The 18,644-nt window shown below is 39.2% G+C and overlaps 1 protein-coding gene across 1 annotated transcript in view; it reads left to right on the plus strand.

The window, feature by feature from the left end:
• The window catches only part of adgb (androglobin), a 261,632-nt gene that overhangs the window by 76,304 nt on the left and 166,684 nt on the right, over positions 1 to 18,644 (plus strand). The window contains exons 8-15 of the mRNA XM_043696854.1: positions 719 to 805; positions 5,448 to 5,629; positions 8,015 to 8,143; positions 8,684 to 8,778; positions 10,027 to 10,201; positions 14,232 to 14,322; positions 15,385 to 15,514; positions 17,878 to 17,931. Coding sequence (XP_043552789.1) covers positions 719 to 805; positions 5,448 to 5,629; positions 8,015 to 8,143; positions 8,684 to 8,778; positions 10,027 to 10,201; positions 14,232 to 14,322; positions 15,385 to 15,514; positions 17,878 to 17,931 — 943 coding nt within the window. The remainder of the gene's footprint in view (positions 1 to 718; positions 806 to 5,447; positions 5,630 to 8,014; positions 8,144 to 8,683; positions 8,779 to 10,026; positions 10,202 to 14,231; positions 14,323 to 15,384; positions 15,515 to 17,877; positions 17,932 to 18,644) is intronic.

Consider the following 18,644-nt stretch of genomic DNA (forward strand, 5'->3'; position numbering starts at 1 on the left):
TCACCCACCCGAGGAAAAAGACCTTGGCTATTCATCCTATTCATGCCCCTTATGATTTTATAAACCTCTATAAGGTCACCTTTCAGCTTCTGACACTCCAGAAAAAAAAGGGCTCAGCCCATTCAGCCTCTCCTTATAGCTGAAACCCTCCAGTCCTGTTGCGCCTTTCACAATCCCAGCATGTCCCAAAATACTCCACAGTCATCAAATTACTTTTAAAGTGTGGCCACGAGTGCAATGTAGGACATGCAAGGGACACTTTTCACATTGCAAGATCACAAAAAAAAGCTTTGTGACAATGACTGGTGAATCTTTCAGTGGCGTTGTTTTAGGGAAAAATGGGGAGAACTACCCTGCTTTTGCATCCACCTAAGAAAACAAATGGGGCCTCAGCTGAACATATCATCCAAAGTTTAGTACTTCCAACAGCCCCCTTGTCCTGTTCTAGATGCCATCCTTGAGTGGATTCACATCTTTTACTAAGAGGTGAGAGTGCTACCAACTGAACCACAATTGAAATGCAGTAACATAATTAATATTTGTCATTATTATTGCTAGATTTGACTACCAAGACTGAGGCTGTACTTCCAGCAATGAGATTGCTAAATAGCATAGGCCTCTGTGAATTCACCTGAGTTATTTGGCATTTGCTGCTGAACATCAAGCTTATTGATGCCGAGTTCTGGTAACACTAAGGTCTGTAATTGTGTATTAACAGCATGAGTAATACAGGAAAAAAAGAACTGGGGGAGTTCACAGTTTTGCACGCTCTGACAGGCTGGCATCCCGAGATCATCCCACTCCGGTAAGCAATTGTGGGAAAATTAATTTGCATGTCCCAGGTTAAATCAATAAGTTACTGTATTTATTAACTTGAATATTGGAAATAAGGTAGATGCTAGATTTTAAATGGACTTGTGTAAACTATTGTGTGGCAAAATAACTGTTATACCACTATAATCTAGAATTTGTGATTGAATACTCCCAAAGCACACATCAAATGGCAAATGTGATCAAGAGAGATCTCATGGAATTTTCAGCAACTCCCTCAAGTGTTAATAAGATGGGTCATCAAATTTTAAAAGCTTCACAAGGAATCACAGTTCTTCACCCTTGCCAATATGGCCTTGAAACTCCCTCTCAAAAGTCTTTCCATCATGGACTACCTCAATGACTGCTCTAATTTTGGCCGCCCTCCTTTCCTGAGTCTATATTCTCTTGCATTCCAGAAACTGCTGTCCAGCACTCAATCTGGAATTAAGAGTCCAATGATGACCATGAATACATTATCAATTGTCAGGAAAACCCCATCTGGTTCACTAATGCCCTTTAGGGAAAGAAACTGTCATCCTCACCTAGTCTGGCCCACATGTGACTCCAAACCCACAGCAAATGTGGTTAATTCTTTAACTGTCCTCTGGGTAATTAGGATGGGTAATAAATGCTGGCCTTGCTAGTAATGGCCATGGCCTGTGAATGAATACTAAAAAAAAAACTAAACATAACTCAGCTGTTCATCAAGAGCTAGCCTCACCAAGCCAGTCCTGCCTATTGATTTTCCCTGAGCTCCAATCTTGCTCAGTTACTGGATTGTTGGGACTTCATTGATAATTTTTTTATTTTCCTGATGATGATTGATGCCAGGCAAGGTGGCCTGAAGTAACCTTTTTTGTCCCTCCCTCCTAGTTTGAAAAGCAGTGTTACATTTATCAACTTCCAATTGCTGGCACTATTTTAGAATGTCGGGATTTTGGAAAATCAACATCAGTGCATTGACTGTCTCTGCAGCTACCTCTTTTTGCCCTCCCAGCATGAAGGCTGTAAGGTTCTGGGAATGTGTTGATTTTTAGCCCATTCCTTAAATTTCTGTAGCATCAGCAGGGAAAACTTATTAATTAGTTTATGTTCCTTGCTATTTTTAGACCTTTGGTCACCTTCTATTTCTGCTATGTTATTTGTGAGACTTCTGTTGTGAAGGCAGACACAAGATTCTCACACAATCACATCAGTGTTAAAGTGCAGAAACTGGCTATTCAACCCATTGTGCCTGCGCCAGTTCATTAAATGAGTATCAGTACCTAGTGCCAATGTTTTTAATCTATATCCTTGCACACTACTTATTTTTTCCATAAAATCATCTGATGTCTTTTGCATACTTTAATTGAAGCTGCCTCCATCACATTTGCAGACAATGGATGTAGGTTTGCTCGCTGAACTGGAAGGTTCATTTCCAGACTTTTTGTAACCCTACTAGGTAACATCTTCAGTGTGCCTCTGGGTGAAGCACTGTTGATCATTCCTGCTTTCTATTGAAATGTTTGGGTTTCTTTGGGTTGGTGATGTCATTTGCTATGGTGACAGCATTCATGTGATGATGTCATTTCCTGTTCTTTTTCTCGGGGGTGGTGGACGGGGTCTAACTCGATGTACTTGTTGATAGAATTCCTTTTGGAATACCATGCTTCTAGGAATTCTCATGCATGTCTCTGTTTGGCTTGTCCTAGGATGGATGTGTTGTCCCAGTCGAAGTGGTGTCCTTCCTTATCTGTATGTAAGGATACTAGTGAGAGAGGGTCATGTCATGAACATCAACCAGCCACAAAATGACATGACCTTAGGACAAGCCAAACAGAGACATGCTCGAGAATTCCTAGAAACATGGCATTCCAACTGGAACTCTCAACAAACATATCGAGTTAGAACCCCATTTACCACCTCCTAAGCAAAAGAATGGGAAATGACATCACCACAGGAAATGATGTCACCATAGCAAATTACATCAACCCAAAGAAACCCAAACATATAAATAGAAAGCAGGAATTATCAACAGTGCTTCGTCCGGAGGCCCACTGAAGATATTACCTAGTATGGTGACAAAACATCTGGAAATGAACCTTCCAGCTCAGTAAGCAAACCTACATCCAGAACCTCAACCTGAGCTACAAATCTTCTCAAAACTCCTATTTCCAGACAATGCCTCCCATATCCTAACTACTTGCTGACTGACAAATCTTTTCCTCACTTCATCTTTGCTTCTTTTGTAGATCAGTTATCTCTCGACGCTTCAGGCTCTCTGCCTTTATTCCTGATGAAGGGCTTTTTGCCCGAAACGTCGATTTTGCTTGTCCTCGGATGCCGCCTGAATTGCTGTGGTCTTCCAGCACCACTGATCCAGAATCTGGTTTCCAGCATCTGCAGTCATTGTTTTTACCTCATTAAATCTATACCTGCTAGTTCTTGTTCCTTTATACAACTGGGGCCAGTTTTTCCATGTCACCTCTTTTCAGTCCGCTCAGGGGTTTGAAACCCTTTATCAAATCTCTTCTTAGTCATTTTGTCTCAAAGGAGAACAGTCCCAACTTCTTCAATCTGTCTTCATAACTGAGGTTTCTCATCCCTGGAACCATTCTTATAAACCACTTCTGCACTTCCTCCAATGTATTCATATCCTTCCTATAATGTGGCACCCAGAACTGTTCACAATACTCTACCTGAGTTTTCTAAACATGACTAGTAAACCAGGGATGGATCTCTCTTGCTATTTTTTTCATGGAACCTATTTGTATTGAAAATTTTGAACCATTTCTTTAAATGTTTCCCACTGTTTAGTTAATGCCAAACATTTTAATCTATTTACACAAACAATCTTAGACAGCTTCCCTCCTTCATAATCACGCTTTGGCTTTACTTAAGTTTGGGATTCTTGTTTTGGACTTGAGAATGTTGCTCTCAAACTTGACAAGGAAGTCTGTTGTATAATGTTTACGCTTATTGAGCTGATATTTTACTGTGAGATTACTAATTAAGTCTGCCTCATTATCCAATACTCTATGTAAAATAGCTTTGAGCTAGTTGGCTTAACACATTCAGTTCCAGCAAACTGTTACGAACACAGTCTACAAGCACAAGTTCCAGACTACCTTTGTCAATTTGATTTTGTTTGTTGATGTGAAGGTTGAAGTCTCCCATGTTTATTACATTGTCTTTATTAAAATCTCCAATATTGTTTTGCTTGGTATTCTGCCTAACAGAAAACTTCTATTAGAAGCATTATGGAAATATAGAAAATAGGGGCAGAAGTAGGATATTTAGTCCTGGTCTTCCAGTCAGTGTGGTTATGACTGATCAGTCAATTCAGTGTAATGTTTTTGCTTTCTTCCCATACCCTTTGATTCGTTTAGTCCTAAGAACTATATCTAACTCCTTCTTATAAACATTAAATGTTTTGGCCTCAACCACTTCCCTCAGACACCTGGTTGAAGAAATGTCTCCTTCTTTCAGTCCTAAATGGTCTACCCTGGAACCGTAAGTTATGACCTTGGTTCTGGATTCCCAATCATTAGAAACATCCTTCCTGTGTTTACCTGTCTAGTCCTGTTAGAATTTTATGGATTTCTATGAGATCATCCTCATTCTTCTAAACTCCAGTAAACATAATCCTAACCGATTACAGTCTCTCTTTATATGTCAGTCCTGCCGTCCCAAGAATCAGTCTAGTGATCAGCACTCCCTCTGTTGCCAGAACATCCTTCCTCAGATAAATTAAAACCAAAATTACACATGATTCTCCAGGTTTAGTCTCATCAAGGCCCTATGCAATTGCAAGACATTTCTGATCTTGTATTCAAATTCTCTCACGAGGAAAGCCAACATACCATTTCCCATCTTCATTGCCTAATGCACCTGCAAGCTTACGTTCAGCAACTGGTGTACAAGGATACCCATCCTCCCTTTCACAATCTATCACTATTCAAATAGTAGTCTACCTTTCTGATTTTGTTAACAAAGTGAAAAATCTCACTGTCATTCACATTACGCTTCATCTGCCATACATTTGCCCACTCAGTCAACTTGTCCAAATCACACTGAAGTATCTCTGCAATCCACACTCAGTTCACCCTCCCATCTAACTATGTGTCATTTGCAAACTTGGAAATATTATATTTAGTTCCCTTCTCTAAATTATTAATACTATCAACTAATCCCATCAAACATCTTAAACCCTTCTTTTTCCCAATCTTCACACAAACTGATTCTATTTCCTGAGCTTCTGAGCCAAGATCCATACTTACCACTTTTCTTATATTACCTTTTATTATCAGGACCATTCCTCCTTTTCCACCTTTTTGAAATGTTAGGGAAGCTGGAATATATATTTCTAAACTTCAGTCAACATGGAATCATGTCTCTTTAATGGCAATCAGTTCAACTCATTTATGTATGTTTGTTTGCAAGTTCATCTATTTTGTTATACCTGTTTGGCACTTTCAAATAAAATTCTTTAATTTTATTTTTATTACCACAATTCTTTACAAGGACTTATTTGCTTATGCTTGACAACATTTTATACCTTTATACTTTAACAGCTGCACACATCTGCCTGTACACAGTGGTGCTTCTTGATATGTTCCCAAACAGTACAATTTACCTTTGACATTTTTTTCCAGATCTGAGCAGTCTGAGAGAATCTGGTCCTTTCTGAAGACACTTCTCCCAGAGTTCACTTTTGCAAATGAGGAACCTGTTGTGGCCAAAGTGCCTTCAACAGAATCAATACAAAAAATTGGGAAGGAAAATGAAGATATTGTGGAAGTTGTCAGCAGCAAACCAATTGAAAAAGTAAGCAAAGGTAAAGTCATTGTATTTCTTTTCAAGCTTATAAGTTGCCACTTGAATTAGTCTGCTGATGCATTGTAACATTACCTGTTTCTGAATATGCTTCATCTCCTCTTTTGAGATCCTTATTCATGACTTTGTTATCTCAAGTTGCAACTATTGAAATTCTCTCCTGGTTGACCTGTCGCATATTCTGTAAACTTGAACTTATCTAAAACTCTGCGGCCTATATCAAGCATATTTGCATCAAGCACCAATTACTTGTCACTTCTGTGCTCGCTGACAGAGATCAGTTCCTAGTGCAGCAGCATCTTGTTCTCATGTTCAAATCCCCACAACGGGTTGAATTGTATACTGTTTCACCAGCAGGTTTGATGGCAAAGGATCTTCCAAAAAATCCAGCCTTTTCTTGCCTGCCACTATCTGAAATTTCACGAAAGACAATGGAACGTTGGATGGCTCACCGCTGTTGGTCCTATAGATGCCCTTCACAGAAGACCTCATGCTACCCACTTCACTATTTTACCTACAGCAAGTCATTGGCCCAACTACTTTAAGCTGTTATCAGGCAAAGGGGAATGAATAACTCCCTTATGGGCCATGAGAAGCACATTATGTTCCCAATACCCTATTTGTTCTTTACCATCCTGATAGAACTCTCAAATACATGCCCCCTCTCTCTCTTAGACACCTCCTTCACACTCTTTCTCAGAGTTCTACCAGTCTGACCCCACCTATATGCCAGGCTTACCTCTCATTGCTCTCAAGGGTCCTCTTTTTCATGTACCACATATGGTCATGGCAGTGGCTAAGAATCAAACCTGTTGCTGTTGGGACTACAGAGCTGTCAGCCATCTGATTGACCAGCAGCTCTTTAAATCAGGACTCCCCGCCAAGATTCAAATGGAATTCTTACCTTGAAGAGATTAATGCTATTCCTAGTGATAAACTGCTAATGGGTGACCATCAGGATAGCAGGTGAGCTGTCTACTCCCTGATATTTCAGACAAGGGGAATAGGGGAATGGAGATCACAGTGCCCCATGAAATTCAGCCTTATCTATCTTTCTAACCTCGAGCAGCCTTAGATATCCCAGCTTCCATCTCCTATCAAGATCTCTGCATTCCTCCAATTCTCGTTTCTTCTGCATCCCCAGTTTTTATTGTTTCACATTGGATGCCAGTCTTTCATACTGTATGTGGGTTGTTGTTAAACATTGTCACATTACATTTCTGTGTAGTGTCTTGGAATGATTTTGTTACATTGAAGCCACTCTATAAATGCAGAAGATTGTTGATATTTGTATATTCATAGTTTTATTGTTTGTACTTGTAGTGCTGTGACACACACACACAAACACATGCTCGCATTCACAATGTTCAAATGTAATTGCACCCTTTTTATTCCTTAGCTCCGGTAAAATTGAACCCTCTGAGATATCCTCTTTCTCCAGCACTACAATGTTCTTTTTAATCAATACCGGCATGAGATCAAATATGTTCTCCTTAACATTCTTGACCTTATCCTCACCAGTCTGTCTGCCAAAAGATGCATCTGTCTGTGACAGTATCGCCAGGAGGAACGAGTGCATACTCCTTGTCGACTCAAAGTCCTTTCTTCACATTGAGAATATCTTCCATCGTGTTGTGTAATGCTATCACTCTGTTAAATGACTTCAAACAAATCTAACAACTCAAGGTTGGGCACCTATAAGATTCTGTGGGCCATCAGCAGTAGCAGAATAGTACTCAAAAAACAATCTGCAAGAAAAAATAGATGTGATGAGTCTGAAAGGCTTGCTCATGCATACCTTATAAGTTTATAAGGATCGGAGTACAATGTTGTATCCCAGAGTGCTACATGTGCAAAGTACCTTAGCTTTACTATTTTCATGAGGTTATTGAATTTCTTGCTGCACTGCAAAGGAGTCCTGGAACTCAAAGAAGTGGCTATCATGATCACAACCAACTCCGTCCACACCCATACGACTGCATTCTTGGAGGTTCTCTATTTCCCTTTTGACCCAACTAACTTATCCTAATTGTTCTCGATCTCTGTCAGGAGGGTATGCAGGTTGGTTCCATGAAGTTTGTTGCTAGGTTCTTCAATCTGGCTCCAGTCCTTCTCTCTCAAGTTGGACTCCTTCCTCTAGTGCTGCTATTATCCTCATCTATGTAGCAAAGATTTTATATTCACCTCCTGGACCAGAACTATACCACTCTTGTTTGTCTTTCTTCTAGCCCCATGACTAACAGTCCATTCAGGGCATGTTTTCAGTGTATCTGCAGTCTCATCATGTATCTGTGTGCACTGTCTTGATTTACAATAAAATGGACAGTTTGGTGAACAGGAATAAAGTATGTATGCACTTTCAGTAACTTGCTAATTTGTTTTCCAGAAAAAGCAGAATCAAAAGATATTGGGAAGAAAAAGAATAAGGAAGCTGAATACAATAAAGATAAAAGCAGAACACTGATTCAACGACCACAGTCTGTCTCTCAAAGTGTTTCACAAATTCTTACAGAGAGTAAGTTATAGACCTGGTGACTGAGCGATGGGTGAGCTCTTCCAATTTTTGCTCTTGATCTGTCAGCTCTGCATTTCCTTGTTGGGATTACTAGGAGTCACTTTATCAACAACTTTTAATGTAGCAACGCTATCTCCTCCTGTATTAACAGCAGTAGGTGAGAAATTCAACAAAATAACTGATTAATAAAAATGCTTCACCGCAGGCATTAATTTTGATTTTTTGTTAGAGTGAAAATAGTACCAGTAGATAATAATCTAGGTTCATTTGGCTTTTTGTTAGTCATTGTATACTTTTATTTCACATGAGTCTATTTGAATTCAATGCTATCTGTTTCTTTAAAAAGTTTGTATACTCGGGCAATGTTTTTATGTTAATAAAGCAAAGAACTGTAGATGCCAGAGAGCTGAAATTAAAAAAAACAGAAATTGCTGGAGAAACTCAGAAACCAATTCTGAAGAATGGTCACTGGACTCGAAACGTTAGCTCTGTTTTCAGCAATTCATGTTTTTGAATGTTTTTATGTTCTCTGTGCTGCAGGTCTTCCTCCACCAGTGATGCCACGGATGATGATCTATGCTACCTACTTCCCACTACAGCTGTCGGAAAGGAAGATTTCTTTACTTGGGCAAATGGTAGTATAAGTTGCACGTGCTGTTTTACAAGACGTTTATGTGACTTCTATTCCTGATTGCTGCTTTGGTAATAAAACTACAGTTCAAGTGATTTAAAAGAAGGAACTTGCAGTCAGTTAACTTTCTTGACCTCACAACATACCAAAGTCCTTGACAGCCATTTTAATATTTTTGAAGTGTCTTCGCTGTTGTAATGTAGCTAACGTGACAGCCAATTTGGACACCAGAAGCTATCATTATCAGCAATGTTAGCAGCCTCTGCTAAGTGCAAAAGACTTGTGAACCTTGTTTTTGTTGCAGTCATTTACTTTTTCTGCTGCTGAATTAATGCCTCATTATCCATCTGATTGCATGCTTGATATCTTTTGGTCCTAAAGAAGATTCTTAAACATCACAAAAAAAAGGTGTGTTTCAGGCCTGATATTGATAGGATAAATGGATTAAAGGTAATTCATTAAATAAACTGTGAGAAATATTTAATGAAATAACTGAATATTTAATTCCAAAATACATGTTGTAATGGGTGGCTCAGTAGCTCAGTGTTTAGCACTGCTGCCTTACAGCACCAGGGCCCCAGGATCAATTCCAGCCTTGGACAGCTATCTGCGTGGAGCTTGCACATTACCCCCATGGCTGCACAGGTTTCTGACCAGTGCTCTGGTTTCATCCCATAATCCAAAGATGTGCAGATAAAGTGGATTGGCCATGCTAAATTGCCCCATAGTATCCAGGATACTGCAGGTTGGTTAAATGCAGGGTTACAAGGATAGAATGGGGAACGGGGTCTGGGCACAATGCTTTTCGGAGAGTTTGTGTGGACTCAATGGGCCAAATGGCCTCTTTTTGCACTGTAGGGATTCTGTGACTCTCTGGTAATATTATGAAGAATAAAACTAAAAGTTAAGGATTGGGGGTGATTTTTGGACATTTGCAAATAATTAATTATAAAATCCTCGTGTAAAATATAGGAATAATCTAACATGCAATATGAAAACAAATTAAAAGAGATTTTATGAATATATTATAAGGAAAATAACTAAGTTAAACCATTGGTTCCTTAGAGATAGTTACATGAGAAGTTATCATGGGGAATGAGAAAGTGACAGAAATTTTGTGTCCACTCCTTTTTGCTTGTTTATTGAGAAAATCATACACATGAATTGTCAAAGTCTGTACCATACATAACCATACCCATTTCATGCTTTGTCTTGTTTCAGTGACTTTATATGGTTCTTCTGCAAATTTCAGGCTGATTCCTCAGAGAAGTTGCGACACTATGGACTTTCTCATGCGCATAGCCACCCAGTAATGGTTACTAGGACTAGGTCGTGTCCCCTCATAAACCCTCCAGAAACAACACCAGTTCCACGATGGAAGCTCATCCGACCACGAAATCGTGCTCTTCCAATAGCTGATCCAAAAGGTATTTTTATTTTAAGTTTGACAATTGTTATGATCCACAAGAGGATCCTAAAACCAAAACAACTAAATTTAGTGAATGATCCCCAAATAAAGAAATCACTACCAAGGTTTTAAGTTTTGTAAGTATTGAACCTGAAAAGTGCTAGTCAGTCTCAAATTGCACTGGAAAGGCAAGATATCTCAACTATTTGAACAGTTGGTTAAGCAAGCCATTTTATGCTGCTTTTATGCAGTGGCTATGCAATGGAATCACAAAAAGCCAGTGCCCAAGTTCAGCAGGGAATAGGGAAGGCAAGTAAAATATTGGCCTTTATTTCAAAGGGAATGGGGTATAAAAAGTAGAGAGATTTTACTAAAATTCTGTCTTATACAAGCAGGACATTGCTGTCAATCCAAAGCATTGTTCTACCTATAACACAAGTGAACCATGAATTCCAACGTCAGTGTGATGCCAGCATGCTGTCTGTAGGTTCCAGCAATTGGCTGATGAACTCAAAAAGCATGTTACTTATGTAGTGTGCTATAAACAGAGGAGCACAGTGGTAGTACCCCTATATCTAAGTCAGAAGACCTGGACTCGAGTCCCACAAGCTCCAGAAATGTGTAATAACCTCTCTGACCAGGTTGATTAGAAAATATCTACAGGCTGTACTCAATTAGTCCCATTTGCAAAACCCAAAACCCAAAACAAAATGTCTGCTTTTAGATGTAATCCCATGACTGTGCAGCACTTGCTGAACAACCTGATTATGCTAATACAAGCAACTAATTTAATAGCATCACTTGAGCTCACAATATGGCTCACTGGAAGTATCAGACATTCATGTACAGGGACCCATTTTTCTGAAAACAAAAGACTGTTAAAGCCTTGGCTTGGAGAAGCAATAGTACCCTATCACCATCATTATGGCAAGGCCTTGGCCAATCAATCAACTTAACAACCAGTCAGCAGCCTTTTATCCTGAAGTATACAGAAGAACCTCGACTATCCGAAGGACATAGGTGGACAGTATTTCGTCCGGTTATTCGAATTCCGGATAATGGAATGCCAGATAACATAGTTTAGCCAAGCATCGGGACCTTGTGATCTTGCCAGATAATTCAAAATTCGGATAATCGAATGCCAGATAATCAAGGTTCCTCTGTAAATTGCTGTGTTCATTTAAAATTTGGCATTTTTTTCATTTGCAAGTGCAAAAATGTGAAACTTTAGCAATCTGTCTATTTTTTCCAACTATGTTTAATTTCTTTACTCCCAACTGACTGTTCACACATTGCTCCTTGCTGACTTTCAATTTGCAGAATTACTCCCTGAAGATTCTGAGCAAAAATGACTTTCTGCTGAGAGTTCTTCTCCCCATTTTCTGTCTCATCCTTCTTTCAGCACCTTGTTTGCTTCATGTGGGTTATGCCCATCCTGTCAGTTACGTTGTATGCAAAGTGAATACCTCTGTTAGTTTACCCATGTCTTAAAAGAAACTGATTTGTGCAGATTCCTTTAAGTCTGCAACAAGTTGTTCAGTGTCTGCCACTACAGATGCTTGCAACATGAAAAAGTTGTGCAAAGCACAAATATAGCCACAGCTAATAGAAACCAATCAACATGACCTTCATAAGTCATCAATCTCCTTCAGAGGCCCTGTTGCAGTCCTTCCTGCATTTGAATGTGTGTCCAGCTGTACAATATTAACAAAAGGTGCCAGCTGGAGCACTGAGTTCCAGAGTAGCAATGCCAGCATCAAATAAGTGTTATATACGGATTGGTGTCATGATCTTTATACCCAGCATACTTCTGTTGAATTTTAGCTGCATGCCATCAAAATGACAATTAGGAAAGCAAGGAGGAGCTACAAAATGAACATATTAACCAATATAACATTCAACAGTAAATTATACTACAGGTGCATGAATAATAAAAGAAAAAGCAGATTATGGAGAGGGTCACTGAGGATACATAAGACAGACTTGCAAGCAATTTTGAATGGTTACTTTACCTCAATATTAATCAGGAAGACAAAGTGAACATGGCATTCTATGAAATGATCAAAGAGGTTAAAACTAATTTTTTTCTTCTTTATTGCTTTTTGATATTTCGGTATTCCCACCCCTAGTTTCTCTAGTACAACTACATGGCTAGCTTTGCCAGTTAAGTGTCAATTTCGGTTTGTTTTAGAATCTTGTTATCACAGACAAGATTAAAAAAAAATTAATCACCAAAAAAATTAATAAACTGTTTTAGGTTTTCCTAACAATCATGTGCTTTCATGATAACTTTTAATGATTTTTTTTAATCTCCAGAATTTTAAAAGTAATACAAATTCAGAAATGCTGTAGTGGTATTTGAAATCACGAGTATAAACCCAGTAACATTATTGCAATATAACCATACCAATACTTGTTCCTACATTATTCAAAACTACTGTTAAGATTGCTCTGTGGTTCTCCACTACTTTCTCCAGGATAATTTTGGCTGCTGTGTAGCAGTTTATTATACAGTAGGAATGGGTTCTTTTCTCACTTTAATACGTTGCATGGACAATGATGAGAGTGAACTGAAACTCCAGTTCCGCTCCCAGACTCATCAACAGTGTGTTTTTGAAAAGATGGGTTTCTAAACCCCTGAGTGTGCGATCAATATTACCTACCAGCAGTAGGATTTTATTTGTTTACAGAGGTTTATTCATTCCCATGTTCACCCCACTCACACAGACTCAAGAAACATGCTGTTAAAAGGGATGGTGCCCTTTTCCAATTTAGAAACAAAGGAATACATATAATTCATGTGATTGATGCAGGCAAGGGGAAGAAGAGGTTATAGCTGGATGAATTCAATATCTAAAGTTGTATATCAAAAGGTTTAAAGTAAAAAGGAAAATGGAGATGTGAGAGGCAATTTTTTTAAACAGAGTGTGGAGAGTGCCTGGAATGCACTGCCAGAGGAGGTGATAGACGTAGATACCAGCTCAACATTTAAGAGGCATCTTGACAGATACATTACTAAGCAGGGAATAGAGGGTTACAGACCACATGGAGGCGAAAGGTTTTTAGTTTAGAAAGGTATCCTGAAGAAGGGCTAATGCCCGAAACGTCGATTCTCCTGTTCCCTAGATGCTGCCTGACCTGCTGCGCTTTTCCAGCAACACATTTCCATCATGTGTCAGCACTGGCTTGGTGGGCCAAAAGGCCTGTTCTATCATGTACTGTTCTTTGTTATCACAGGATTCCTCTGAAGAGGTCAATTTTTAGCAGGTCATAAAGTTAGTTGTGTGCATCTTCTTATGAGGAGGTCAGTTTTCTGAACTGATGGACTTGAAAATGGCCAAACTTGGAGATTTAACAAAATGGCAGTCTTCTGTTTTATGGCATTGATGTTGTTGCCTTTGCTGCTGATGCTGTTTCCTGTTGTATTGTGTGCAGACTGACTGGTTATCCCGTATGCTAATAATAACTAAGACTGGTTGTTTGAAGTCATTTTTGATTGGGTGGCCAATACTTCAATTGTCCACCCAGAATGATTTGAAGTTCAGGACATTGCTGCATAACAGGGTGAGGGATGGTGGCCATTCTCACTTCCTTATGTTTTAATTGGCTCCTTTACAGTTGCCTTTGTTACATTTTGAGTTCAGACACAGTGAGTCCTAGGAATCCATAGATTTTGAGTTCTGGATAAGAGCACAAATGCTTTTGTCTTGGTCTGTCCACTCAATGGAAGCACTGCACCCATGATAGTTCAGCTAGTCATTCTGAGTTTCTGCGTAAATTGCAAAAGAGACCTGATCTGCTGCAGCCATTTTGGCAGCCTTTTAAAATCCATCTAAAAAAGAAAAAGGCAGTTCCAAAAACAGTCTATTTTTAAAGTTATGAAAATATAATGCCTTTACTGAACATTTGATACATGGAAATCTAATTTCTGGACCAGATTGCCACAACTTTTGGCCAAATCATTTTCAAACATTTTCTCTCACTAGTCAAGACCTCCTCTTCAACCATCTGATAGAAGTAACAGACTAAATACTTCTTCTTCTCGGCAGAGACCAAAGTAAAGAAACCTGATCAATTTATTGAAATCTCAAGCCCATTGGTTAACTACAAGATAGACACTACAATCATGCCACCAGAGAGGTGAGTACAGCCACTGAAGGCAAAACTGTTTTATTTCACTCTTGTTTTCTTTTCTACTAGCAGGAGAATTATTTCCCCCAAACATTGAGTGCATTTTATTGTGTTTATCAGCAGGCACAGACATACGATTGTTATTGCCTGGTAAAATTCTTGTGTCAGTCCCTTGGGATGTTTAACTCCGCTAAAGGTTTTGTATTGGAATTTAATGGAAGTAATGTAGGTTCAGCCTGCCAGGTGATGAACTAGTGGGAATCCCACATCATTTCATTGAGGAGGCCAATTGCATTAAGTTCTGACAGGCACCTGGCCAACATTGAGAGATTCAGGATCCCAGGTCAAAAAAACGCCCCAATCCCTCAGAGCAGCCGACCTATCAGAGATTGGTAGTTCTCCATTACCAACTGTACCACCACGAGGAACATCAGTTGCTGCTGATACTACTTCAAAAGCTTCCCCAAGGGCCATCATTAGATTCTTGCAATCAGGAAGTGAGGCCGGTGGAATAAAGAAGTCAGGAAGGGTTAGAAGTGATGATAAGATGGGTGGATTTCAGTAGCCAGCATCAGTTCCTAATGCCGCATCCCTCGATCAAGTACCAAGTGTCTTTGAAAGAGCCTGAGAGGCCTTTGACAAACCTGCCAGAATTTGCCTAGTAATGTTGGGAGATAGGGGAAAGCAATGCTCCTTACACTTATCCCAGGAATAATTGCTATCAATAGGTTTAGTAATGAGCCTAAATGACATCCTACCATGAGTACACATTGTCCCCATTGTCCGCTTCTGGCTTCCAACTTGATTGCAGGATGTTTACCCACTGTGGGAAACGGACATTATTATTAAATGGATCTGGCTGCCATGTCTGCTGTGTGACTGCATAAATTACAAATGATCATGTTGTAAACTGCTAGTCTCATAATACCAGAATTAAATCATTTTTTGAACAGAAAGTCTGGTCAATTGGGTTGTGACTTCTTTTCTGGATCAATATTCTTTCCTTTACACACCAAATAGATGTTTAAAATCAATGGTATAGTTTCCAAGTATCTTATTTTCCTTCCCCAGAAATGACCAAGTGCCCTTGATTAAAAAAGCTGTGAACATTAGCTTGGCAGCTGTCAGTGAAAACGATGAGGCACTCGATCAGAATGATGATGAAGAACAAAAGGTTCTGGAGTCACCATTCTTTGCAGAGGTAAAATAATCTGACCTCCGACCTGTTGGCAATTTGTTTAGCTGTGAATCAAAAGATTTCTAATTACACACACAGAAACAAAGACAGAAATTGTTAGAAAAAACTCAACAAGTCTGGCAGTGTCTGCGCAGAGGAATTAGAGTTAATGTTTCGGGTCCAGTGACCCTCCTTCAGAACTGATGGTAGCTAGGAAAAGGTTGACATTTATGCAGAAGAAGGGGTGGGTGAGATTTGATTTGATTTGATTTGATTAATTATTTTCACATGTACCGAGATACAGTGAAAAGTAATGATACCTTACAAATCATACCTTACAGAAGTACATCAGGGTAATAGAACAGAATGCAGAATATATTGTTACAGCTACTAGAGAAATTGCAGAGAAAGATCAACCCTGATATCGGAAGGGTCCATTTATAATCAGATAACAGCAGGGGAGAAGGTATTCTTGAATCTGTTGGAATATGTTTTCAAACTCATATATCTTCTGCCTGATGGAAGAGAGAATAACCGGGGTGGGAGGGGTCTTTGGTTATGTTGGCTGCCTTCCTGAGGCAGCGGGACTTGTAGACTGAGTCAATGGGTGGAAGGCTGGTTTTCATGATCAACTAGGCTGCGTTCACAACTCTGTAATTTCTTGCGGTCTTTGGCAGACTAATTGTCATAGCAAGTTGTGGTTGATCTGGATAGGATGCTTTCTGTGGTGCATTTATAAAAATTGTTAAGAGTCATTGTGGATATGCTGAATTTTCTGAGTCTTCTGAGCAAGTAGAGGCATTGGTGTGCTTTCTTGACTGTGATGTCAACGTGGACGGACCAGGACAGATTGTTGGTGATATTTACTTATACGAACTTGAAGCTCTTGACCACCTACACCTCAGCACCATTGATATAGGGGTGAGGACCAACTACTTTGTTTTGCTGACATTAAGGGAGAGATTGTTGACTTTACACCATGCCACTAAATGCTCCATCTCTTTCCTGTACTCTGTCTCATTGTTGTTTGAGATCTGACCCACTATGATAGTGTTATCAGCGAATTTGTAAATGGAATTAGAACTGAATTTGGCCACACCGTCATGAGTGTGTAAGGAGTATAGTAAGGGGCTGATAACGCAGCCTTGCCTAGCACCAGTAATGAGGATTATTGTGAAGGAGGTGTTGTCTTCTATCTTTACTGAATGCAGTCTGCAGGTCAGAGAGTGCAGGGTCCAATTGCAGAAGGGAAGCAAAGTCCTAGGTCTCGAAGTTTGGAGATGGGTTTTTGTTTGCAATTTAGTTGGAAGTGTTGAAGGTGGAGCCAAGTGTTGATGTGTGCCATTACTAACCTCTTAAAGCACTTCATAATGATAGATGTCAAAACCACCAGGATGTAAATGACTCACCATGGAATTCCCGGTTTTTGACCTGGCCATGTACTTATGCAGGTAATCCAGTTAAAATGGATGTCAAAGCTGCACAGATTCAATAAATAGGAGTCTGACAAAGGTGCCCTTGTTATCCAGATGTTCCGGAATGAGTGTAGGGCCATGAAGTCGGCATCTGCCATAGACCTTTGCAATGATAGATTAATTGTAGTGGATCAAGGCAATCTGGGAGGTTGGAGTTGATGTGTGCCATTACTAACCTCTTAAAGCACTTCATAATGATAGATGTCAGAACCACCAAGCAGTAATCATCAAAGAACATTGCCTGATTTTTCTTTGGCACCTGTAAGTTCTAAAATTAATTGTTTATGTTATGAGGCTTTAAACCAAAATGTTCAAATAATGCTATGCTTTGAATCAGCACTCAAAAAGAAGCTATTAGGAGGGAGTTCCCTGATTCCAGTGACAGTGAGGCAACTATTGAAAGTCTGTAACTTGAAGTAGTTGGTGGTCCCATGCAGTGGCTGACTTTAACCTTCTCGGTGGAGGAAGTTGAGTTCATGGGTTTTGAAGGTGCTGTCGAAGGAACCTTTATGGGTTGCTAAGGTGCATCTTGAATGTGGTACACATTATTGCCATTGTACACCACTGGTGAGGGAGTGAATGTTTACGTTGATGGAAGAAATGGGGTTCATGCAGGCTGCTTTATTCTGAATGGTGTCAAGCTTTTTGAGTGTTGTGAGAACAACATAGATAATATTCCATTATAAATGAACAGACTTTAAGAGATCAGGATGTAAATGACTCACCATGGAATTCCCGGTTTTTGACCTGGCCATGTACTTATGCAGGTAATTCAGTTAAAATGGATGTCAAAGCTGCACAGACTCAAATTGCACATATCCAAATTGCACATACTTATGCTGTCATTAAAAAAGAAATGCATAATCAGTGTATGTGAAATATTTGTGGATAATTTGTAATATGCTTTTCTAGGAAATCCAACTGGAATTGATAAAATCAGATGCTCTCTTTTCAGTGGACACCCAGGTTAGTAAGCAGCATCTGGGGAGTAATTTTGAGATGAAGACGGTACATTCATAGAATTAAGCATTAATTTAGAGTTGAATTTATTAACTGTTGATGATTATTTTAAAATTCCAAATTTAGTTTCTGACAACACATCACTGTGCAAAGACTTTATAATCTGAGTTGGAACATTTCTTTTAAGTACATCCCCATATATGATCACAAATTCCGCCCTCAATTCTAAAACTGCAGCATGTCTTTGTGTTCTTGGTCTTTAAGACATGTTGTGCTCTATTCAGTCAGATATTAATAAGCATCCTTCAAGTCACACCTTCAGTTTTCTTTAAATTCTTACCTAGTCTCTTTATGTTGTACTTTGTTATCCACTCCTATGCTGACTACATTCTTATTGTTGTCTTTGCGAACCCTCAGTTGTTTCCATATGGTCTTTATTCATCCACAGAATATCATATTATAGCGACTATTGCCTGTCTGGTCTGTACTTGATTCCCACAATATGTACAGCAGTCCTCCCTAACCCAATATGAACAAAGGCCAATAAGGGAAGAATGGCTTTTAAATTTAGTAATGGGGAGTGAACAAGTGCAAATAAGGACCATAAAAGAAGGGGTACATCTATGTAATAGTGATCATAATATAGTACACTTTAAGATGATGATACAGAGGTGTGAATATGATGAAAATCATGTTAATAGAGTTAAGAAAGGCTTACT

This window comes from Chiloscyllium plagiosum, chromosome 9 (genome assembly GCF_004010195.1).
Source record: "Chiloscyllium plagiosum isolate BGI_BamShark_2017 chromosome 9, ASM401019v2, whole genome shotgun sequence".
Classification (NCBI taxonomy): domain Eukaryota; kingdom Metazoa; phylum Chordata; class Chondrichthyes; order Orectolobiformes; family Hemiscylliidae; genus Chiloscyllium; species Chiloscyllium plagiosum.